The sequence below is a fragment of the Bos indicus genome, chromosome 11, assembly GCF_029378745.1.
Source record: "Bos indicus isolate NIAB-ARS_2022 breed Sahiwal x Tharparkar chromosome 11, NIAB-ARS_B.indTharparkar_mat_pri_1.0, whole genome shotgun sequence".
Classification (NCBI taxonomy): Eukaryota; Metazoa; Chordata; class Mammalia; order Artiodactyla; family Bovidae; genus Bos; species Bos indicus.
In genome coordinates, this window is record NC_091770.1 from 28,293,775 (window position 1) to 28,319,112 (window position 25,338).

Sequence of the window (25,338 nt, forward strand, 5' to 3'; positions counted from 1 at the left end):
TTGCTATTCTTTGGAACTCTATATTCAGATGGGTCTCATCCATATCTATGCCCAAACAACCTGCTCTACTGTGAGGATATGTTCAGCTGGTGATTGCCGGCCAAGTCACTCTGAATTTTAACTGAATGACATCACTAAAATCCAAATTCTGCTTCAAGAATGATCCTATGGTTTAAAAAAGAAAAAAAAAAAAAAGGCAGCTGACTCAGGCTGGATTCAGAGGTGGGATAAAGAGGCGGCCACTAGGAGAGTGCTGGAGGGAACCTCCGCCCCCTCCAGGCAGAATTTGGAAAGTGGTATTGCACCATCTCCTCCACTAACTCTCCAGTCTTCTGACAAGTCTATGGAGGTTCCTGAGGGAAGTTGCATATATCAAGCTGCAAATGCCCATCTTAGCTTAATGACACTTAACAGATTTGCAAGTCATCAGAAGGACTTGTCGTTTAGGGGAGAGTAATTTTTCAAGGTAAGGGAGTGAAAAATATACCCTGAGTGCAGTTGCCCGCTCCAGTGGAGCAGTAGGTAGGGAGTGCCAGGGAGGGCAGCCAGAGGGCTGTGAGGCTGGTGGAGTAGAGAGAGGGACCCAGGAAACTGGACTGTTGTTGGGCTACTCCTCCACTCACGACGAGGAGGAGGAGGGAAAGCTGCTAGGTCCTTCTCGGTTAGAGCCTGGAAGCCTCCTGGAGAACATGGAGATCCAGTGTGTTTTCTCTGAATGAAAGTTCTTCCTATGTGGACACTAGGTTGTCTTATGCAGGGACATATCTCCCAGTGTCACTTGCAGAATTGTTACTTTATTTTTTTTTCCTGAGTGAAATTTTGGAAATTCCTTCTCTTTTTCCCTTTGACAGGTTTGACATTTTCTTTTCTTTACTAACACTATTCACCAGGCCACCCCTGGCACATGATACCTCTGTTGATTTGGCAAGTCATTTCTTAAAATATATAATTTATTATTAGTGTGTGCTAAGTTAATGGCAACCCACTTCAGTGTTCTTGCTTGGAGAATCCCAGGGACGGGGGAGCCTGGTGGTGGGCTACCATCTTTGGGGTCACACAGAGTCGGACACGACTGAAGTGACTTAGCAGCAGCAGCAAGTTACTTTAGTCTGTTCAACTCTTTGTGACCCTATGGACTGTAGCCTGCCAGGCTCCTCTGTCCATGGGATTCTCTAGGCAAGAGTACTGGAAAGGGTTAGAATACTAGAGTAGGTTATTGTTAGTAGTATTATCATTACTATTATTATTATTTCTGAATTGGAGTCACAAAGCATAAAGAGAAAATATCATAAATATAAATAAAGGTAAGCAATGTATCTCCCTGGGCCTAAGTTGGATAGAAAGAACTTGGAGCCGCTGGATCACCAAACTTGAGGCCCCCAGCAGCATGCCAGTGACTGACTAGGCCCTTTGGTAGACTGTCCCTCCTCCTTGGGCTTCCTGGACATTAAGCGTCCTGAGCTTCCTCTCTGGTTGTTTGGTTGCAAGTCCCACCCATTAAATGCTGGGCTTGCTCACAGACCAATCTTAGCTTTCTTCTCTTCTCACACTATACTATCTATCTTCTCAGAATATCCCACCCATACTCATTCATTCTCCAGCCCAAACCTTCCTATATCACCACCTGGTCAGCATGTTCAGTTAGATGTTGCCAAGGTATCTCAGACTTGCACTATGCAAGTTGAACTACTGGTCAACCCCTGCCCTCACTCCACAACCTGGACCTCCCCAGTATATATATAGTAGGTGCCTCATATATATTTATCAAGTGGAGCACTCTTCAGTGCTCCAGCACTCCCAGCTCTAATTGTCTTTGTTTCATAAACTTTGCCAGATTATGTCCTCCCTGATAAAAGAGAGGAAGCTTTTTGACCTGCCTCGTCCTCATGGACCTGTGCATCCCCCTTAGCCCAAGGCCACAAACACACGTGTGGCATGAACACAGCAGGTACCCGTCCCTAGCAGCCTGTATGCCTACACATGCGCGTACACCTACACCTCTAATCAGCTGAAAAGCACCACTCGGTCTCAAAGCAAATACCTTCTGTGGCCAAATTAAACAAATATAAATATACAACTTCTTTTTTTAAGAATAATAAAATCTGTTTTCTGTCCCTTCAGAGGTCAGTCCATTTTCAGCTCCCTGGCCTTGCCGGAGGCCTCTGACATCCTCCAAGTAACTTGGGTGACCCCCGCTTTGCAGGAAGACGTGCTTGCCCTACATCCTCCTCAACTTGTTGGAGTTGCATTTGCGTTTTCTCAGCTCTTTATCTGGGCTGGGCTGACCTGTGAGGGACTGATCACTCTCTGAGCACGTGGCTCCTTGCGTAGCTGGACATGGAAGCCATACACTCACAATATGGCAATTTCTCATCCTGACAAGAGTTTGAAGAGTGGTTTTCTGGCCTTCCTGTCCGGGAATTCTGGGCCCTGACTAGGCTTCCATAGTCCACTTCCGCCAGACTCCAGGCATACCCCCAGAAAGGGTGCTCTTGGTCCTTTGGCTGGAGTAGCCCTTTCTATGATGACAGAGTGCTGGCTGGGTTCTGAGCTGCAAATCGCTGGGCCCAAAACAGACAAGACCAGCAGCCCTTGCCTTCTAAGGACAGTGATGGTATCCTGTTTGTCCCTCTGGTATAGAACTTACCATCCCAAGTATTCTGGACTCATGTCCACTTGTGTCTTGAAGACAGAGCTTTCCTTGAGGAGAGGGACTGTGTCCTCTCTCAGTATCCTCGGGGCCTACCTCTAAAGCAGACCCTGAGTGGCCTCTCAGTAAATAGTCTGAAGCATTATGTAGTAGGGCCAAGTAGGCAATGGATGTATTAGGAGTTGTTGTCATGCCACTGAGTAGACTGTCCTTAGAATGGGCTTAATATGGATCCTGCCCATTATATGGATCCAGACACTCAACAAACATTGAAGGCCAGGCATTTTGAAGGCTCTAGGCACAAGTTGCAGACACAAAGACATCATTCTCGTGGATCTCATGTGAGGGAAACTGTAAACTCAAGGACATAAACAAGCAAAGTAATTGCAAATTGTAATCATCGTTGCAAAGGAAATGACCAGGGTGACTGAAAATAAAGGAAGGGGAGGGGCAAGAGGTGATGGGATGCTTTACACAGGGTGGCCAAGAAAGGCATCTTTGAGAAAAGGGGATGGAGACCAGAATGCCAAGGAGCCTATTCTCTAGGGAGAGGAAACAGCCATGTGGGATAGGTCTCGAGGCGGGAAAGTGCTCAGTGAGCTTGAGGAGCTGCCACGCAAACCCTGTGGCTGGACAAAGGGGAAACGGGCACCAAACGAGGCAGGGAAGGGCCAGCCCCAAGGCCAGAGTAAGGCTCTTAGGTGTCATTCTGACTGCCATGGAAGCTGTTGGCATCAACAAAGGATTCTTCCTGCATGAAACCAGAGAATGGACTGGAAGGCGTAAGAGAACATTAGATTCAGCTGCCTCTGGGGGTTTTGGCCTTAGTTTTAGTATTTTTTTAAAGAACAATGTATCTTAGTAGTTGCATATATTATCTGAAAATAGGATCATCTGACTGGAGGAGCCATGATCCACAAAATTCATTTCTCTATGCATTCCTTTCTTCATTCCTCTGACCAACAGGTTTTGAGAAGCTAGGATGCTTCCGGCACTGGAGGGATTCCCAGGCCCTGCCCCCATGGAGTGGGGCATTGTGGAAGACAGATACTCCTAGTGGGGCCTGTGCCAAGACATTGAGGCAGGAGGCAGTCTCAAACATCTAGGAAACTACCCACAGGCCCCACGTTTGGATTTCGAGGGGATATGTTGAGGGATGAGGCTAAAAGGCCAGGCTGGTGGAGACCACACAGCATCTCGCACACCATGTTAGAAAGCGAGTTCATGGGGTGCCCTTGAAGAACGCAAGTAGTATGAGAGAGTGGTCAGATTTACATTTTGTATCAAAATGTCTGCTGGCAAAGGTTTGCTCAGGAGTAGAAAGGGAAACATGTGGTGTCCAACAGCCAGGATTGCAAGTTCAAGCTTGGTGTGTTCCAGCTGCCTTAGCTTCCCAGGATCTTAGAGGAAAGGTCCTAGGGGATTAATGTATCCAGTCTTTGTACCTCATAGTTGAGGACAGTAAAGCTCAGAAGAGCAGCTTGCTGGAAGTCACCATTGTCCTTGGTCCTGGTCTGTACACTGAACCCCAGATAGCCATTTCAAAGCCAAGTTGATTGGTGACTAAGTGTTAAGTGTCAGGTCAGGGCAGCCCATCTTCCTTGCCTATTTCCCATCAGTGGAGGTCAGGATATTATCCGTGAGTATTAAGGATAAGAATTTGCTTTCATTACTGTGGGTGAAAAAAAAAAAAAAGTAATTGGAGAATCATGCGATCAGACAAGTGATTCGACAGTGATTCCAAGTCTTAATGCCCAGGTAAAGCCCCAGGCTGTTTATTTTGGCCATGAACAGGGATGCTCTTTAACACTTCAAGTTTCCAGTTGTCTGCTGTCTTCAGACAGGGGGTCTTCTATTTGGTCCAAACTGCAGTGTGTAGCTTATCAGTTACATCTTATAACCATGTTGCCATGAGTCAACAGCAACCACCACCCCAAAAGCAAAAATTGTGTTTTCAATCCCACAAAAGGGCACAAGCGTGGTACAGCACTTTTTTTCCCTCCCCAGATGACACAGCAAAGTGGGATTGAGAAGTGGGAGTTGATGTCAGGCAGCACCAGCTCTGTCACTCTCCACCTCTGGGTTCTGGACCAGGTCAGTGACATCTGAGACCCTTCTTCCTCCTCCTTAAGAAGGAGAGAATAACAATCTGACCAGATTCATAGACTATTTGTGAGATTAAATGAGATAATGTGTGTAAAAGATGTACCACTGAGCCTGGGCATACAAAAGCATCTGAAAAAAAAAAAATGGTGGTTATGACTTGGTTCCTAAATGAATGAACTTTTTCCTATGACTTGGAGAAAGATTTCTCTGCAGACTGGCCCAGAGTGAAATATTATTAACTCTCAGAGAGTGGAGATTTTTTTTTAATCATTTACCTTGATTCTGAGAGCAAATTATGCTTTTCTGTTTGATGGAGAGGCAGGAGGTGCAGTCTGCTAGGCTTCTCATGTGCCATCTCGTCTGGCATAGGGTCGTACTTGAGTGCCGTGGTCTCCCTGGGAGAAATGGGAGGTGGCTGCAGCAGAGAAAGCAGGGAGAAAGGATGACAGCTGGTCACCAGCATTTGCTGCCATCTTGAGGGGAGTCTGCATTGAAGGGGCAAATGGTCTTTCTGTTGAGCTTATTATTAAGTTTATGAAAGTGTTTGACGTCATCTGCGAGAAGAGCCTGGATTCCCATCTGATTAACCACAGTCATTTGCAAGTCTCCACTACTTGCCCAAAAACAAGCAGAGTTTCTTCATAACCTCCCCCTGAGGGCCTGTTCTCTGGTGATCCAAATACTTGGCATCCCAAGAAGTAATCTTTTGCATCTCTTATCTTCACATAAATGGAAGAATTTACTGTCGTTTCTGTGGCACTCAGGCCTGAGCTTTGTGGAATTAGCCTGCTGGTGGGGTGCGCATACCAGGAAGTGAGGGTACTAAAATAAATGGAGCCAGGGTGAAGGAGACAGGCACATATGGGTCTCTTCCTTTAGGGCGCGTTTTCAAGTCAAGAAAAACAATTTTTTTTTTTTACTCTTTTCTGATGGGTGCCAACCCTTTGCTAAATGCTCTGTGGTTTACAGAAGAGTTTCTTGGCCTTTATTCCTGGGAAACCTAACCATCAAATTGAAAGTGAAGTCCCTCAGTCGAGTCCGACTCTTTGCGACCTCATGGACTGTAGCCTATCAGGCTCCTCTGTCCATGGGATTTTCCAGGCAAGAGTGCTGGAGTGGATTCCTTTTCCAGGGGATCTTCCCGACCAAGGAATCAAACCCGGGTCTCCCGCATTGCCGGCAGACGCTTTACCGTCTGAGCCACCAGGAAAGCCCCATCAAATTGGGGCACTATAATTTTACAAATGGCAAAGAATGAAATTTTCAGTCTAGATGGTGCTGTGGGAGGAAAGAGGGCTGTACCCAACTTCTGAAGTGCCAACCCCAACTCATGTCACTAAGCTTTGCGCCCCCCAGGTTCTTTATCTGTAAATAGGGGGTGGTGCTACCCGCTGCCTAGGGCTGTTGTGATGAGTAAGAAAGATAAGGCGTGTGGTAGCTTTAAGGATGTGTAAGCCCAGAGCTTAGGAACAGGTTACAGCTGTGAACCACAACCACCCTGTGGGCCCCACTCCCAGCTGCGGAGATCCCAGGTCCTGAGCAGTTTGCTAACTAAGGGTCTGGGCACTGTCACAGCAGTCCTGATTAGAAACACCTGTGTTGCCCCACCCCACACCGCCCCTCTCAGTCCCTACCTTCTTCCCATTGTTTTCTCCCCTGGGGCTGTAGGTGTTCCCATCAGGTGTCATTCCTCAGGCCCAGGGGAAAGGAATCTGTGATTTTTCTCTCTGGGCTGGACTGAAAATTTCGGTCTCTGTCCCCTTTAAGTGTCAGCTGTTGCTTTCTCTCATACGTTACAGTTGCATAGGCTTCTATTTTTCATCCCACAGTGTCTCTCTCTGTGGCTTATACACAGTAGAATGTGCACGTTGGTTGCTTTGTCATGTCCAACATTTTGCGACCCCATGGACTGCAGCCCATGAGGCTCCTCTATACCCAATACGAGGTAATAAGTATTTTTCAAAAATTCTAGTGACTTGCCCTTACATGGCAAGTGGGTTTTAAGCAATGACTGTTCGAGATCCCCGTAGAGTACTGGGGCAACTACAGTGTCTCAGGCATTGTGCCTGAGCTTTCACGTTGGTTACATCATTCAGTCATGGTAGTGTTCTGCTTATTTTACAGAAAAGAGCACTGAGTCCTAAAGATATTTTGGACTAGTCCAACACCATCCAACTAAAAAGTAGCCTAGTTAGGATTTAGATACAGAGCTGTCTCACTGTCTATCAGGAAGTGACAAGTGGGGGTACCTCCCCAGCATCTTGGGTCACAACACAGAGGCATCCGCAATTTCTTTGGCCATTAGGTGCATAAACAGCCATGGGGAGGGCGGGTAGGGGTGTACAATTCTAAGAAACCAAATTATGTATTTCAAACTGTCGTGGATACATTTCTAGAAATATCAACAGTTGATTCCATGTCATGCTAAAAGTATACTTTTGTTAAAAGTAAAAGTATAATTCGACCTACTGCTAATCTCGCCCCATTTCTAACAGATGTGGTAGAAAGACCTCACTTCTCAGCATAAGAGCATTTCTTCCCCAGCTCACAGCAAACTCACTGTAGGGACCTTTGCTTTCATTCAAAGGTCCCTTTCCCTTTTTTCAACACAATAAGCTAGTATAGTTGATCAGAGAAGAAAAGTTAGGGTTTTTTTCCCCTCCTTAAACCAACTGCTAGGCCTCCCTGCCATCCCCATAGGTTTTACAGAATTTTTTTAAGTTATGTTGTTTAGAGAATTTCCTTTCTTGCTGTCTTTGAAATTTCTGGAAGAGAGATATGCTCCTTCCCCAAGGGAGCCTTGGTCTTACCATCCTGCCTCTAAATCAGCCCATCCCTGTCAGCCACTATGACCTCTCAGACTCTGTAGTCCCCTTCTCACCACAAAGCCTTCCTTTCCCAGCCCAAAGGATCTGGGCCCAAGCAGCAGATAGAGATTTTCAGCTCACAGATGGGTCTTGTATTTGGCATAAGGTGGTCACGGGCAGCTGTGTGGAGTTAGCATAGCATTGCTTCTCACCAACCTGTGGCCTTGGGCAAGTAACTCACCTTTTCTAAGCATTCATTTCTTCATACATTTAAAAAGGTGGTTGTTGATGCCAGATGTCAGCAGGGTTGTTGTGGTCAGGGTTCTTATCTCCCAGGATGAAATGGCAGAGGATTCCATGGGCAGATGCACCCTTTCCTGGTAGCCAGAGCACGGCTCCCAAATCCCTCTTTGGCTTCATGCTCTGGGTCAGGCCATCTTGGAGCTTTTGATCATTGTTTAAGACTTAAATTTAAGGAGCAGTTGTCCACCAGACAGCCTGCAAGGAGATGTTTAACAATGTCTAGAGCCATTTTTGGTTGTTACGAATTGGTGGGTGGGGGTTGCTAAGAGCATCTAATGTGTAGAGATGGGGATGCTACCAAACACCCTACAACGCACAGGACAGCCCTCCCACAACAAAGAATTATCCAGCATCAAATGCCAATCCAATGTGCCAAGGGTGAGAAACCCTGGACCAGAGGGACAGTATGTGACCTGCTCCCTAACTCTCCCTCCAGCCCCTACACAGCCCATTTGGATCTATAGCAGCTGGGGGACAAATGGAGCCTCCATGGAAGTTCTCACAAATCCTCCATCTAGTAGGGAAATACAGGAAGATAGCCTTCATCCAGGTGCCACATGACAAGTGTATTCTGCCTGAGGAGGAAATTCTAGGAGCACCCCCCTAAAATCAGGAACTACCAAAAGTGCTCACTATCACCATTATTCTTTAGCATTGTTCTCAAGGTTCTAGTCAATACAACCAGATGGAAGAAATAGGTTAGAAATAGAATCACTGAAAAGGAAGAGATAAAAATAATCACTAATACAGATGATTTGGAAAAGCCAGGAGAATCAACTGGAGAACTCCTTTACAAAAACAAAAGTTCAGTATAGCGTCAGAGCACAGAATGGCTGGCAGAAATCAATAGTTAGTACAAACATGTGTAACTTGATAGAAAATATAATGGAAGACAAGACTGTATACAATAGAAATGTAAAATGTAAAATAGTAACTTGGGTTATTTAGAAGTAGATTCAGTTTGCAATTAACATGTAAAATCCAGACAACAGTGCTTTAAATAAAATATAAGTTTTTCTTTTTCATGTGAATGTTATTTGGAAGTATAGGTAGTCCAGTGACCATTCCTGGGGCAGGGTCCTTATCTTCAGGGTTGAAGGTGGCTGCTAGGATCCAGGCATTACATCCACATTCAAGTAACAGGCTAGAGGAAGAAACGAAAGAGAAGAGTAAGGCTCTTCCTTTCAAGGAGACTTTCACACATCTGATTGGCTAGAACCTAGTCACATAACCATGCCCAGCTCTAAAGAAGGCTATAAATCCTAGTTTATAGCTGCATCGCTGTGTGCTTGGCTTAAAAGAAATCAACATTCTTTCACTATGGCAGAGAGTGAGAGTGAATATTGGGACCACGGGCAGGCTGCCATGAAATGTAACAAAAAGGTAAAAGATCTACGAGAGAGAACTTTAAAATGCTCCGACAGGACACAGACGAGACTTGAACAAATGGAAAGACAAACAATGATATTGAATTGGAAGACTCAACATCACAGAAAGATCAATTCTCCCTGAGTTAATTTATAACTTTAAACATGTTTCCAATAAAAACATCACTAAGAATTTTTTTTTAAACTAGACAGATGATTCTAAAGTTCAAATGGAAAAATAAATAAGCAAGAGTAGCCAGGAACTTTTGAAAAAGGAGAAGGAGGGGACCAGCCCTACTGTCAATTAAAATATATTTTAAACCTACAATAATTTAAAAAGTGTGGTACAGATCAACGTTATAGAGTGAAGAGTAAAGGAATAAATCCAAATATATATGGACATTTAATACCAGTATTTGATAAAGGTAGTTTTTCAATTAATGAGGAAAAGATGAACTATTTAACATATGGGATTAGGACACTTTACTAGAAGTCTGAAAACAAAGTTGGATCTATACTCCCCACGTTTTATCAAGATAAATTCCAAGCATATCACGGACTTATCTTTATATAATGAAAGCATAAAAGTACTAGTGAAAACCCTTGGGAGAATGCTTTTATAACTTTGAAATAGGTAGAACAAAGCCTTTCAAATGAAAACATAAACTCTAAAACCTATAAAATTAAACATCAGTTCACTTACATCAAAAATAATATTGGCCTGGCAAGAACTGGCATAAGCAATGTCAAAGTCAAAGAATAACCTGGGACAAGCATTTGCAGTTCTTAGCCCACACAAAGGTTGTTTCCTAATACAGAAAGAACTCCTGACAATCAACAAAAAACACACACCACAAAAGGAAAATGGGTAACAGACAATTCACGGAGAAAAAAAAATACAGATCACTTTTAAACCTAGGAAAATTGCTCAAACGTACAGAGACACCTAAGGATATATACTGAAGTACTGTTTTTACCTATCAGACTACCAGAAACCTGATAACACACCACGGTAGCAAGCAGGAACAATCACCTACGCTTCTGGAAGTATAAATTGTTCAACCTCCAAGGAGAGCAGTTTGACAACATTCATCAAAGTCTACATTTTTGTACTATTAAACTCAAATTTCTAGGATATATGCACAATTACCTTCATATATGTAAAGATTTCATATGTACAAGCTAAGTCACAGCAGCGCTATTTATAATAGCACAATATTAGAAGCATCTTAAACAGGCTCCCCCAAAATATGATGGAGTATTATGCAACCATAGAAAAGAATTTGGAGGCTCTTCATGTACCAAGACAGAAAGATTTCCAGTATATCCAGTAAATAAGTAAAAGACACAAGGTACAAATGAGTGCATATAACAAGCTCCCAGTTAGTTAAAGGGGGGAAATGAATGTGTATTCACATTTTCTTATTTACATCTAAAGTGTGACCAAGAGGATGCACAAGGAATAAGTTAAAAGCAATTGCCTGTAGCGGGGAAGGGACAGAGGCAGAGGGGAGAATGTTTCCTATACGCCCTTTACACATGAATACATGAATGTATTACCTATTGAAAAAGATTGAGTGAAACTATTACTAGATCAGCTTAATAAAGGCCAGTCACATTGGCTCATATATAGGGAAAGGGATGTTGCTGTATTTGTTTCCATTATTAAAAGAAAAAAAAACCTATTCCTTAAACCAAAGGATCAATGATTTCGAACTGTGGTGTTGGAAAAGACTCTTGAGAGTCCCCTAGACTGCAAGGAGATCAAACCAGTCAATCCTAAAAAAAAATCAACCCTGAATACTCATTGGAAGGACTGATGCTCAAGCTCCAGTACTTTGGTCACCTGATGCAAAGAGCTGACTCATTGGAAAAGACCCTGATGCTGGGAAAGATTGAAGGCAGAAGGAGAAGAGGGTGACATAGGATGAGATGGTTGGATGGCATCACCAATTCAATGGACAGGAACTTGGGCAAACTCTGGGAGATAGTGAGAAAGAGGGAGGCCTGGCATCCTGCAGTACCTAGAGTGGCAAAGAGTTAAACATAGCAACTGAACAACAACCCCATAAACAATGTTCCAGTCCTCAAAAGTGCCCTGACCTTGTATTTGGGGATTGAATAGAGAAGGATTCATGTCTAGGCAGGAGCCCCTCTTTGCAAAGCTGTCAGTCCACAAGTTTGGCAAGTACCTACTCCTTGCTCATCCATGACCCAAGGGCCAGGGGAAATTTCTCTCAAAAGGAAAAGTTCAGTCACTCTCCCATGCAAACTGGACTGCAGAGAAGGCAAGGCTGGGAAAGGACTGTTTCTGACCCCGCTAATTGGGGAAGCTTAGACATCCCTAGAAAGAGGCAGCACTAAAAGCCCAGAGGAGAGAAATCCTGGGGCAGGAAGAGCAAGTAGAAAGGCAGGGAACAGCAATGCGGTTGGAGAAGGGAGGGAGACCACGAGGGGACCACACTCTTCAACCGGCTGCGCAGCAAGCAGAATTTCAAGGCTGCCCCCTTCCCCCAGCAGTCTTCATCCCCGCCCCTCCTCTCTCTTTCTCCACCTGAGCAACCCTGGCCCTGGGCTTTCCTGAGCACTGCCATCCCCTGAAACCCCACCTGGGAACTCACTGAGAGCCTGAGACAGGACATGTTTGGTCCCTGTGGTATTTTTCTTTTTACTGAGACTAGAAGACCCCCCAGAGAAATACAGTTCCACTAAGGGTGATGGCACCCCACTCCAGGACTCTTGCCTGGAAAATCCCATGGATGGAGGAGCCTGGAAGGCTGCAGTCCATGGGGTCACTGAGGGTCGGACAAGACTGAAGTAACTCAGCAGCAGCAAGGGCCTTTCAGGCACCCAGGGGTCTTTCAAGCTATGCTAATCTTTCCTGTTACAAAGGAAAGGAACATAAATCATGAAGTCTTCCCTGGGACTTGGTTTCGTGTGGGGAGTTGAAGTTTAGATAAATATAGACGGTGGAGGGGGAATCTGAGGAATATGTCAGGCACCAGTGACAAGAGCAGGAAGAGATGCTTTGGCCTGGGGCCTCCCTTCACCACAGCAGAGGGGCAGCTGCCAGCAAAATGTGCTCCGCCCTGGGGGCCACCCTGGCCTTCATCAGGAGTGGCTTCAGTCTCCTAGAAGCAGAGGGGCAGAGAGCCCAGGGATGATGTGCGCCTGGGCCAGGGCAAGGGAGGGCAGAGAAGAATGGGAGACAGGGAGGAACTGAAGGTTCACCTTCTCTTACTCTGAGTAGGAGCCCCAAGCAGAAGGAAAGGCTGAGCCTGATGGACCGGAAATGCTGAGTCCCGATTTTCAGAATGAGGGCAAGGTTCAGGCTGGCTCAGAAGCTACTGAATCTATTCCATTCACATAGAAGCAAACGAGTCTTTCCTGTGACGTAACGAACATTTTCAAAGAGAGCGCTTTGATCAATGGCGTGCGGGGCTCCTTTTAAATTTGGGGTTGGTGGCTGGCATTGAAAATCTGTCACTGAGAAGGCCAGAAGGTGGGGGAGTGTCATACCCAGAGGCAGTGGTGCCCACCTTCAGGTTCTAGTTCCATCAGCACCCTGTCACCTTACAGAAATCACTTACCTCTTCCGTCTTCCCTTGGTTAGTTTCTGCCACTGTCATGCAGAGAGTGCTTTTCCTAATTGTCGGTTGTTCAGAATAGGACTGTGGTTTGTCGATGACCAGGTGTGCTTCCTGCAGGCTTTGGTTATTAGCAGCCTGAGTGTTGCCATGGTGATCATGGTGGGCAGGAGTGGGTCTTAGAAGGCAGCTCCAGTCTAGAGAGCAAGTAGGGGCCCTAACTCGGTGGAGCTATGGAGTCAGCCACTCGCATGTTTGCAGGACTCCCAGCTCCCGCTCTGTTGCCTCATGTGTAAAGTTGTTGAAGATGGGCTACTTTGACACACCACAGTAGTCCTTCCCACCAGCGCATGAGATTACAGACCTGCACAGGACCTAACGCCTGTAGTGACTATCACCCAGGCTACCTGAGCCCAGGTCGTGTTCCTCTCGTCATTTCCCACCCTCATTGCCCCAGCTAGAACCCAGCCTTGACCACACACAGTGGCCAGAGAGGGGACTTGATGAGCCCTGGTCCCAGGGGCTCGGCTGATCAGATCCACTCTTCTTTCTGTAGTTCCCAGGCATTTGCTTAGAGCAGCACATTTTATGTGCTTTCTTTTTTCTCAAGAAGTCCCAGCTGTACGAGGAAATGGGGCCACGGGTGCAAGACAGGCCAGCCTTAGAGTGCTTCCTGCTGCACCTTTGCACTCAGGCCTGGATTCCTGACGGTGGCTGGAGTTCAAGTCCAGACGCCAGCAGGCCTGTGAGAAAGGTCCCTCTTGCTCTGTGTGCTGTGGAATCAGCTGTCTTTGCAAGACCCCCCACCCCCACCCCAGAGTGACTGCTGAGAGAGACCCAGGGTGAGGACCTCCATCTGGATCTTTCTATGAGACAGGTCTAGAATTTGCAGACTTTCCTGGTAAGGGATTTATCACCCAGAATCCTAGATTATATGCGAGGTCTTACGTGGAACCCCAAACTGTAGAACTGGCCATGTGGGAGCCGCACTGGCTGAGGCCTGAGAACCACCCAGCTTTATGGGTCCGGGGAATTGCAGCTTGTGTGCCTTCTTTCCTGCACTCAGCCCCTTCCCCCCCTCAGCCTGCTTGCCCCCAGGAGGCTGATCTTGCAAATGCTTCCTGCTTGTACAGGCTGGGCTTCAGTTATCCTCAGCCCTTCACCATGAATGTCAACTTCCTTCCTCCTGGTATCCTAGGCTCCTGATGGTTGTTTTCAACATGCCTGTCCTGCCTCACTATATCCTGGGACCCAGGTCTCTGGTCTCCTCATCGCCTTTTGCATCTATCATGCTGGCCCTCCCCTCCCTCTCACCTTTTCTCTTCATGTTCTGTCCTTTCTCTTGAGAGTCAGTTTCCTGGAAGCCCTCCCTACCTACACCAGCCATCAGTGATCTCCCCACTGAAAACAATAACTCACATAGTGCCTTGTAAAGTAGCACTTGGTTCTTACGTGTTTTATCTGCTTCCCTGGCTCCAGTATGTCATTCTTGTCCTTCCAGCTGATTCCTATGACTAACACATGATCTGAATAACACAAATTTCCACATATAGTAGGGCTTCAATGAATAGCTGCTGACTTTTTTAAACCAAAGAGGGTTTAGACATTCCTGAGGTTACAGAAATTCCTCCCTCATGTTGGAGTAAATGGGGTCATCTTTGGGGGGGTGGCCATGTGGGTGAGAGCCCTGGACTGTGGTCGGTTTTTGGCAGGTAAAGCCTCCTTGAAGACTTCCCTTTCTGTAGCAGATTTCCCTGAGATGTGCATATCTCTCCAACTAGAAAGGTCATATTGGGATAAGTGAAGCATTAATCATGTGGTTCTGCCCTGTCTTATAGGGATTTGAAACTGGACAATATCCTTTTGGATGCAGAAGGTCATTGCAAGCTGGCTGACTTTGGGATGTGCAAGGAAGGGATTCTGAATGGTGTGACGACCACCACTTTCTGCGGGACACCCGACTACATCGCTCCCGAGGTAAGACCATGAAGATAAGGGGCTACATCCTCCCACTGCCAGTGCTGAGGCCTGAGTTCATCCTCATGTGTTGGGGTCATCTAGCAGTGCTGGGTGAAGGCTCTGGAAAACCAGGATGAATTCCAGGGAGGAGGGAAAAAAGGAAAGGTAAAAGGCATATCAATTTCTCCATAAGGAAGTGGTGGTGATGAGGAGAGAACGGTGAACTGAGAATAACAGGCCTTTCCCTGAAGCTAGCCAGGCCCTCACTGAGCATCCCATCTCATCCCAGTCCAGAAGCATCACGAAGCTAGGACCAAGCAATGTTTGTTGACTTGTATTATTGTTTTTACTTTTCTTAAGGTAGTACTGGGTTTTATTTTTTAATTATTTATTTTTGTTGGCTGTCCTGGATCTTGGTGGCTGCACAGGCTTTTCTCTAGTTGCAGGGAGCAGGGGCTCTCTCTGGCTGTGATGTGTGCCCCTCATTGTGATGGCTTCCTCATCACAGAGCACAGGTTCTAGGGCACGTGAGCTCCAGTAGTTGCAGTTCCTGGGCTCCAGAGCACAGGCTCAGTAGTTGTGGCACATAAGCTTAGTTGCTTCATGGCATGTGGGATCCTCCCCAGTCAGGGATTTAACCTGTGTCTCCTGCATTTATAGGAGGATTCTTTACCATTGATCCACCAGGAAAGTTCTATTTTCACTTTTTAGTAACCAGAGCAAAGGAGCACCATTGATAAAGGCGGAGTTTAGCTATACAGCTTCAATTGCCTACAGTAAAACCAAAAATTAGCTGCCGTTTCTAATGTGTCGTGGATTCTGCATACCAGGCACACAAGGTTGATCAGGAAGAGGAGCGCATCTGAGCCTCGTTTTAATGGAGATCAGAGATGTTCACTGTGAGCCTCACCAATGGGTTGCCTTTTATGAAAGTTGCTTAGATATTTTGTTCATCATAATATGTTTTCTTTGCTCTGAGTTTTCTCCAGGTCAGTCTGCCCAGACTGAGAGATACCTGGTGTGGAATGATTCAGATTTAAGACATGGTCTGTCACAGATATTTAATAAAAATGGTCTCAAGGGTTCTGAAACATGTGAGGTAAGAAGGAAGTACTAGTCCCCTTAAGCATTGTCCATGGTGAGTAGGAGTTAGCACAGCCAGATTTCATTTCCTTCCAGTGGGCACTGTTCGAGCACCTGCTAGACAGAAAGTGGTGTGAGGATGAAAAATGACTGAGACCCTGGTGGCTCTCCTAAAAGGCCTTTGTGTCTCGAGAGAGTGACAGCTAGTTCAGCAGAATAAACAGGTACACAAGATGGTAACCTCAGGACTCAGGGAAGGTTTCTTAGGGCACCTGGTGGATGAATTGAGTTGCAGAGAGTCAGCAGGATTTCCTTTGGTGGTATGCAGTTGCAGAGGTGGGGAGGGGTGGGCATTCCCGAAAACAACAGGAAGGGTTGGGGTGGGTGTGGGGTTGGGGAGGAGATTCTGTGTCCCTGGGCTCTGAATCCTTTAAGGCAGAGACTTTGTTTCTAATCTCTGGCAGACAAATCAGTCTCTTAGTAATGGTTTGTTGAATGAATAAATAAATAAATAGGAACTTGTAATACTCCAACATGAGCAAAGCCTGGAGGATGAGAACATTCTTGGCCTTTTTTAGAAAGGAAGATGGTATGGCCAGAACAGAGGATTTCTTAGTGCTCTTAGTAATGAGCAAGATTAGGAAAAAGGACCAAGGAAAGGGGCCTTTATTCTATAGGATCTGTGGATCCACGGAAGTTTTCCCAGTGGAGGGAGGGGCATCATCAGACCTGTCCCAGAAAGAAGACAGGCAACAGGAATGTATATCAGAAGCTAGAGGGCCAGAGAAGATTGGTTGAGGGTTTTTACAGCCCAGATAAGACACAGGGAGGCCTGAGGAGGTCCGCAGAGTGAGGATGGTAATAGGTAAAGTCTCACTGGAACTTCTATCTTCTAAAAGAGTAGAGATTTCAGACTGCCTCTACTAGTAAGTTCTTTTAGTGGAAACATTAGGAGTTTAACCTTCAAGGAGAAATGGAAAGCAAGGGCTCTCAGTTGAGACCTGTTTTTCCACCACCATCCTCATTCACTCTTTGTCATCAGAATGGTTGGTACTAGGCCCTCGGTGAATTGATGTCAGAGTCAAAGGCTTGACTGCTTAGTGTAGTAGTCAAGGACCCAGCCCAAGACAAACATTCACTTTATGATGAACAGAACACCCACACGACTTTGATGAAAGGCAACCCGTTGGCAAAACTCACAATGGATAGCTGTGGTTTCTGTTTTATCGTGGGACCCAGACACTGAGCCTTCTTGCTCTGCGCTGTGTCTACTATGCAGCACCACCACTCTGTGTGAAATGCCAAGTGATTCCTGGCCCTACTGTAGGCAAATTATAGCTGATGAGGGCATTGCTACCTTTATCAAAGGGTCACTGAGAAGGTTAAATGAAATTATGCCACTAAGGCATTTAGCCCAGTGCCCAGACCACAGTAAGTATTGGGTCAACAGTGGCTCCATCACAGTCATCATGGTTGTTGGGTCATGCAGTGGGGTGGGCAAAGCACAGTACTAAGAGTTGAGAATCCAGGCTGGACTTAACCACTAAAGCCCCCATGTGACCTTCACCAAGTCACAAAATATTTTTGACCCTCAGATTCTTCATCTTTCAAGTGGGAATGATAATTCCTGCCCTAGCCGCCTCATCAAGCGTTTTGAGAATCTAATGCGATTAGAGCATGGAAATGCTTCAGAAAGCATAAGCCTATATCCAAATAGGAGGGGTTGTGAGGTGCCTGGCTAACCCTGAAACCAGAGACACCTTCTGAGGCACTGACTCTACCCTGAGGCTTCTCTTTCCACCACATGCCCCTGGCTGACCTCCATGACAACCCCTCCCCTATCTCCTCACCTGCTCCCCAGACAATGGTGGCCAGCCCTGGGAAGTGCCTGGCGTCATTAGGCCCAATGCCTGTTCTTCTCCCCCAGCTCTGACCCATCTAGGGGTTGGCTGCCATGCCAGGTACCCTCCCAGGGCATGTGAAGACTTGCCTTCTCACCAGCTCCATCCATGACAAGGTGATTGGAAGCAGATAATTAGGGTCAAACCTGAGGAGGATTTTATCAAAGATGCCACCCCAAACAGGAAGCCTTGGGAGGCGCCTGGGGAAAGGTGGGCAGTGCAGCTCTGGTGGTTTCCTTAGCACCATCCTGTCTGAGCACACACGGGGTCACCTGGAAGCTACCTCCCCACCACACCCAGCTGTACCAGCCCTGCCCTGAGGTTAGCGGGTAGCTACCTTAGCACCAGGGTCCCCAGAGCCCAGGAGAGAAGGGAGCATGCCCTGGAAGACACACACAGTGGTCACACCTGGCAGCCAGTCTCCCTGAGTGTTGCAAACAGGCTAGTCACAAGTAGATCCAGAAAACTGCTAAAGCCCCTATCCTCTGGTGGCTTATGGATGCCCTGGGGAGACAGTTGACCATGAAAAAAAAAAAAAATAGCTAAAATCATGATAGTATGTGGAAAGTGCCTGTCAAATCTTAAGGCCAGAGGTCTTAGGGTGCCAGAGGTCTTAGGGTGCCAGAGACTAGGAGAAAGGTTGGAGAAATCCAGGAAATCTTTTTGGAGGAAAGCTTTTGGTGATAACCATGACCTTGAAGGTGATACCACAGTGAGCCAGGCTGGGGCTCTGGGTCTTTCAAGGTTGAGGGAGGCTCAGACTTTGGCTTTGGCACCGAGCAGCTTTACTGGCTTCTCAGTGGAGCCTATATCTTTGACCTTTCAGATACCATGTACTGACCACTGGACTAAGACATCAAAGGTCCTAACCAAGCAGATTACCAGCCCCAAATAATTTAAAGTTGGCTGCATTTGCTCACATTCCTTTTCATTCTAAGTTCTAAAGAGTCCTAAAATGTGCATTTTTTTTTTTTTTTTTTTTTTTACTGTTGTCAAAATGCTTCTCCCACCTTTTGATTTAATCCCAAGCAGTCTGCAACCTTGAGAAGGGCATTTTGAGCAGACCTCAGACCAGATACCTGAGTTCAACCTCGTCTTCTGTCTGGTAATCTGAGAACTGAGCTGGAGCTTCATTCTGAAATAGGTGACCTGAGAAGTTACCTGCCTGGGGTGACCCGCAGGCTGGATGACCATTGCCATTTGGGGAGGTGTCTTTAGAATACACCCCTTTGAGGATGTGCACTCCAGTCGTGCTCCTCCTCCCTTCACTTTTTGGAATTCTTTATAGAATGATAGCACTGAGAGCAATTAGAGATGACCTCTCACCTGCCCCGCTGTCTCTGGGCAGCACCTCGCCTGGTCCTACTGACTGATAAGAAGAAAATATCACTGTGGAGTGGGAACATCACTTCCTTAGCAGTGGGGACAACCCAGCATTCTTTCTGCTCTGACCTGCTACATACTATACACACATGGAGATGAAACCTTGTAGAAGTAAGATTAGATTTAGTACCACCTTGCAATTATATAGAGCTTTGTATTTGCAGTAGGCTTTCGGAATCTTCTATCTTAATTAATCTTGTGAGGTTAAGCTGAGGATCTGAGCCTCATTGATAAATGAGGAAGTCAACTGTCTGGCTTGAGATCACCCAGAAATGTAATGCCAAACTTGGGGTGAAATTAGGTACCTCCTGGTTTATCTTCTGTCTCTAGCACCTGGCCAGCACTGCAGAAAAATTAGGAGGGGGAATTTACTTGCTTTCCCAAAAGTTCTGCAGCTTCTCGACTCAGAGTTCCTCTCCTGCACTGACATTCTGATTCTGTTTGTAAAACTTGAGTCCTCACACACCATTCTGCAGGAAGCTGATGTCAGCGTGTCTTCAGCATCATGTGCTAAGTGCATTAACCTGAGCGAGTCTGACTCCATATACTTGGAGGAAGAGGCAGGGAGAACATAGATAAGAGAAGTGGCAAATCCTTATTTGGAGGATTTGTCAAAGAAAAATGCAAAGACAAAATGCACCAGACAACCAGGATTTGATTTGAGCTCTTGGAATAGGGAGAATTTTCTGGAATGCCTGAAATAAAAACAAGGGAGTCCACTCAATATGCAAGGATCACTGACAAAACAAACCCACGTGTTAAGCTAATTAAAATCTATACCTCTTTGGTTTTCTCAGTGTGAAACTAACAAGCAATAAGTGAAATAATATGGTAAGAAATTGATGGAGTTTATTATATGTTTGAGCACAAAATTGTGAGCTAATTATAATGAATATACCACAAAGCAGATTAGTGTCATGTTTAACAATATTTAGTAATGGATAAAACAAACTTTGAACTTAGTCAAATCTGAAGTAAGATTGGAATGAGTGCATAAATCTGGCTTTATTTCCTGCAAGTCACTTAATTAAAAGTTTAATTTTTTCACCAGTAAATTAGGAAAAAGAAAATAATCTATGTAAAAGCTGTTATAAAGGTAAAATAGCACTCAATCACTTTTTTAAGGGGTTCTGGGGCTTTATAAAGGAAGGAAAATGATTTGTCAGAAGGCCTTAGGAGAGTCATGAAGAATAATAGAAATGGGTCTTTTCTCAGAATATGCAAGAGCATAGTGGTCCTTTATGATTAGAACACAAATGGGTGGGGAGATTTATTAACTGTAGTTTCTTTTCCAAGAGCCCAGGGCTCCGTGAATTCAGCGTTGTCACTATCTAGAGAGGACTGAGGTTCTGATCACCCTTTTTTATTGAGGGGAGACCTAAATTTGCTGCACTCACTGTGATTTTAGTGTCGAGAATATGCACAATTTTTTCACCTGGCCCTCCATGCAAGTCAGGAACTTCATCTGGTACTCAAGCAAAGAAGCTGTAATTTGTTCCCACTGGAAAGCAGACTGTGGGTGTTGACTCTGGAAACCTGGCCCCTACACTGTGCCTCCCAAACTCAATTTTCACTCAACTAGCTGATTTAGAACCCAAATTTTTATAAGGCAGCCCTACTCTATGGAAGAACAAGCTGGAAATAGAAACCCAGGTCTTCGCAAGGCCACTTGTGGTGCAGGCGTGGCCTCGGGGAGGTAGCCTGCAGGGGGGCCCTGATGTTGCCCATCTCCCAAACAGATCCTGCAGGAGTTGGAGTACGGCCCCTCAGTGGACTGGTGGGCCCTGGGGGTACTGATGTACGAGATGATGGCCGGGCAGCCCCCCTTCGAGGCTGACAACGAGGACGATTTGTTTGAGTCCATCCTCCATGACGACGTGCTCTACCCGGTCTGGCTCAGCAAGGAGGCGGTCAGCATCCTGAAAGCTGTGAGTCATCGGCCCTTGCCCTCTTTCTGCTCCCCAGCCTTCCGCCTGCCCCCACCCCTTTCCCCATCCCACCTCTGCCCAACAGAAGGGGTGAAGGGCAGTCACCACTGGGAGTTCAGGTGTACTACAGGGGCTGCTGTTGAGAAATCGAGCCCAGGGCAGATTGCTCTTCTTGTGGTCAAGGGGCACCACATCTGCATTCCCAGAGGAAAGCTCTGTGCACTTGTGTATCCTCCAGAGCTGCAGAGGGGGAGAACCAACCCCGGTGGTGCTGGGGTCACCCCTACTGCTCACATTCTGGGGGTAGCACCCCCTTTCCTGATCTGCCACCCATGCCTGTCTACCTCTGGGGCTTGCAACGGGGAAGAGAGAAAGGTAGGGAGGGGGAGACGCTGTACACCTGTGTCGACAACAGCGACACTGATCAGAAAAGATGTGTCCTCTCAAGATCCCTGTGACCACAATGGACTCAGATGTAATAGACTTTCCCACGCCGCAAAATAGTCCCTTACAGATGATAATGCTTAGTACTTGCTCAGTACAACCATGGCTACAACATTGAGATACTTGTACTATGGCAAGTAAATGAAGTTATCTGTCCCCCTGGGAATGCTCAGGGAGGTGAGGTGCAGGGAATGTAAATAGACCAGTTTACCTGGGGAGGGTCACCCCACTGGGTTGAGGCCATGACAGCCCAGGAACCCTGACTTCTGTTCCTGGCTCCTCTCACCCATCAGAACACCCCAAAGTTCAGAGTCAGCATGCCACAGCCCCAAAATTGGCCATATCAAAATACCTGCTCTATCATGGTTTATTTTTCTTGTTTTCCAAGTCAAGTCCCAATATTTACCTAATTGTATATATACAGAAATATTACATCACTATCATAAATGGAAAATCAGTATCACTTACATAATTGATTAACATAAATCATCCTATAAAAATAGTAAAAAGGCCTAAAATCATTTCACAGGTGTCTGGAGGGGACTCGTACCATGTTTTGGAAAATGCTACATCAGAACATGTTGCTTCTTTCTGCAGTTCATTGTTTCCTTCCTCTTCCCTTCTTTCTCTCATCTTCCTTCCTTCCCTGCCTCCCACATCTATTTCTCTTCCTCTCCCTCCCTCCAATTCCTTGATCAATGAACAACTGTCTGTTGAGTGCTTTCCTATGTGCATTGCGCAGTGTTTTCCTCTAGCATTGTGCTAGACGCTGCGTGAGTGTAACAGCCATCATTCTTGCCTTGTGGAGCCTGTGATCCAGCAGGAGAAGGTGGGGAATAAGTTAAAAAACACATCCATAGGTGGTCACAATTGGGCTACGAGCAGTGAAGGAAGCAAAGAGAATATGTTCACTCACTCATTTATTCCACACCTATTTATTGGGCACTTGGATGTGCCAGACACTATGCCAGGCGCTGGCAAAAGAAGACCCTGTAGCACCTGAGGCAGCTAGGATGCCCCCAGCCGAGCTGATCACTCACCCTGGGCCCCGGACACCAACCTGACACACCTTCCAGTGAGCACCCCGCCGGTACCCTAGATGGGCCGTTTCATTATGAATGATCAGAGCAGAGGTCTTCACCTAGGGATGACTTTGCCCTTTCCCCTCCCGGCCCCCCACACTTCCATCATCCCCCAGAGACATCTGGCAATGTCTGGAGATATTTTAGTTGTCTCAACTTGGAGGGGAGGGGTGCTATTGGCATCTAGTGGGTGAAGTCAGAGATGCAACTAAACACCCTGCACTGTGCAGCTAAGAAGTATCCAGTCCAACTGTCATCAGCACAGAGGAAACGTCAACCTGCAGAGGTTGAGAAGAAGGAGGTTGTGCCTGTGTCAGCTGGTTGGTGAGGGCGAAATGTCTGGGAAAAGACGAGACTCTGGCTCGGGGTCAGCTTCCTGAGACGCTAAAACCTGTGTGTTTATCCATGGCCCTGATACTTCCCCTCCCAGAAGTGGGAGGACAGGAAGAGCTGAGGAAGCAAGGAGAAGTCTTCTACTCCCTTGGCCTTGGAACACTTCACTTCCTCACATTGTCGCTTGATTCTAGGGCCAGGCCAGGTTTTCCATGACTCTGGCCACTGAGCCGTGTCTCTTGAGGGCTGCTGCCTACGTGCAGAACTCTCCAGAAGCCTTTGCACCATAGAGGTATGCAGTGCACCACCTGTGCAACAGTGAGCAGCGGTCCTGCTTCCTCCCTTTCCCAGCCCCGTGCCCCGAGGGCCAGCCTTCAACCCGCGGTTCTCTCATCTCAATGTACTGAGTGCATCCTGGGAGCCAGGCACTGAGCCATCCGGCCCAGCATCCGCTGGGAAGATAGGACTGATGCCTATATCATAGAGCTCACCATGGAGAAAAAAGTTTAGACAAATTATAATTTAAATAAATGAGAAGCATCTACCCAGTACCCCTCCACCCTCTTATCTCTGCCCAGGTAAGATTCTTTGGTTTCAGCAGTGCCAGGCAGGAGTCAGTAGGAAGTTCTTGCTACCCAGAAAACCCTCCCTTGCTGAAGCCTGAAATGCCATCATTATAGACTTATCCTATACTTTGTGCTCTTCTTCTCAGTCTTCACCGCATGAGACATAACCTCAGCCTCTGACACACACGCAGACACACACCACTACCTTTATTTTGGTTGGCTGTCAGAAATGTTTCCACCTACCAGCACTGAGTTTTTTTCAAGGTTATATTTTTATACATCTGCTCAATTAAATTCACATTTGCCATCAGGACTGACTCATTTAGTAGCAATAGTAATTTCACTTGGATGTGTGAGTTCACAAGACACCAGCCAAAAAGTACAAAACACACCAATGTGGTTTTTACAGACAAGCATTGAGAAGCAAAAGCCTTTATTTTTCTTGTTTTTTATCTGTTAATCTATGTTGGGTTTTGTGCTAGCAATTACAAATTCAAATAAAAAATTTTTTTTTAGTAGGAGGGCCTACATTCAGGAAAAGGAAAAGGGAGGAAGTGCCTTTGAAAACTGACCTTAACATGAATATCTGGTCTTCTTTCCTTACCTCCAAAAGGGCTGTTGACCTCTTAGTATGAGGTTGTCAGACTTCAGTCTCCCTGATGAGAAGAGTTAAGAATCTGAGGGAAAATCAGAGGGTTAGAAAAAGTCTAAGTTCCTAATCTTGACTTGATACCTCGCTGGCTGTTTGACTTTGGCCAAGGTAATTAACTTCTCTGAGCCTCAACTACCTCACTTGTAAAGTAGGGATCGTGTTAGTCCCTCAGAAGGCTGCATTGCATGGAATGAGTCAGTCTTATGCATATGACATGTGTGGAGCGGTGGCCGGTGGATAGTTAGTCCTACTTAAGGATGAAAGAGTACCCTGAGGGGCCAAGCTCCTGAAAGCACAGAAAGTGGGCTTGGGAGGTGACGCCAAAGATTCTGCCTTGGCTGAGCTCCACCTTCCCCTCAGTGCCTGTGCCTGCCGGGCCTCTGTTCCTGATTCTCTCTCTGTCTTCATCCCCCCAGTTCATGACCAAGAACCCCCACAAGCGCCTGGGCTGCGTGGCGGCGCAGAACGGTGAGGATGCCATCAAGCAACACCCGTTCTTCAAGGAGATCGACTGGCTGCTCCTGGAGCAGAAGAAGATCAAGCCGCCTTTCAAACCTCGCATTGTAAGTAGGCCTGTAGCTTGTACACACTGAGGGTGGATCTGGCATCCGTGCACAGAGATGAGGGTCTGGGCACATTTCACAACCAAGATGACAAGGGCAGAAGGTCACCAAGAGACACCCTAAAAGAATTTCGTTGACCCTGGGGGTTTACTGTCAAAGATACATAACCAATAGCTGTAACCAAGATGATGACTTACATGGGACACAGAGGAACCTTTTATACTTTAATCAAATTTTATTTATCTTGACCAAAATTGTAGGCAATACTGATTTTCTATGTGTGGTAGAGATACAAAGTTTCTTTATAAATAAACATTTTTTTAATGAGTCCATTTAAAGAAAAATATTAACTCAGTGATAGTCGCAGTCATTGTTTGGAGCTAGCACAGAGCCTGAGGCTGAGACTCAGAGGTGGACATTTGAAGAGGACTGTCCCCAGAGCGGCCCGTGGAGCCCAGCTATGTGAGATGCCATTTCTTTAGACCTCGTCTCTGCCTTCTTTGACCCACTCTCCCTTCTGCCTTGTCTCCAGCCTCAGCACACACTTCTTCCAGGTCGTTTCGCCTGTTGTGACCATGCCAGTCAGAGGAAGGTGCAATCATTGAGTTTGAAGCTCAGAGGTTA

The 25,338-nt window shown here is 46.3% G+C and overlaps 1 protein-coding gene across 4 annotated transcripts in view; it reads left to right on the forward strand.

Moving 5' to 3' along the window:
* PRKCE (protein kinase C epsilon) overlaps nt 1–25,338 on the forward strand; it is a 542,406-nt gene that overhangs the window by 489,358 nt on the left and 27,710 nt on the right. For 3 of the 4 annotated variants that reach the window (XM_019970093.2, XM_070798090.1, XM_019970092.2), the window contains exons 13-15: nt 14,659–14,797; nt 20,886–21,074; nt 24,568–24,714. In XM_019970093.2, coding sequence (XP_019825652.1) covers nt 14,659–14,797; nt 20,886–21,074; nt 24,568–24,714 — 475 coding nt within the window. The remainder of the gene's footprint in view (nt 1–14,658; nt 14,798–20,885; nt 21,075–24,567; nt 24,715–25,338) is intronic. The other variant, XM_070798091.1, reaches the window with a different exon arrangement.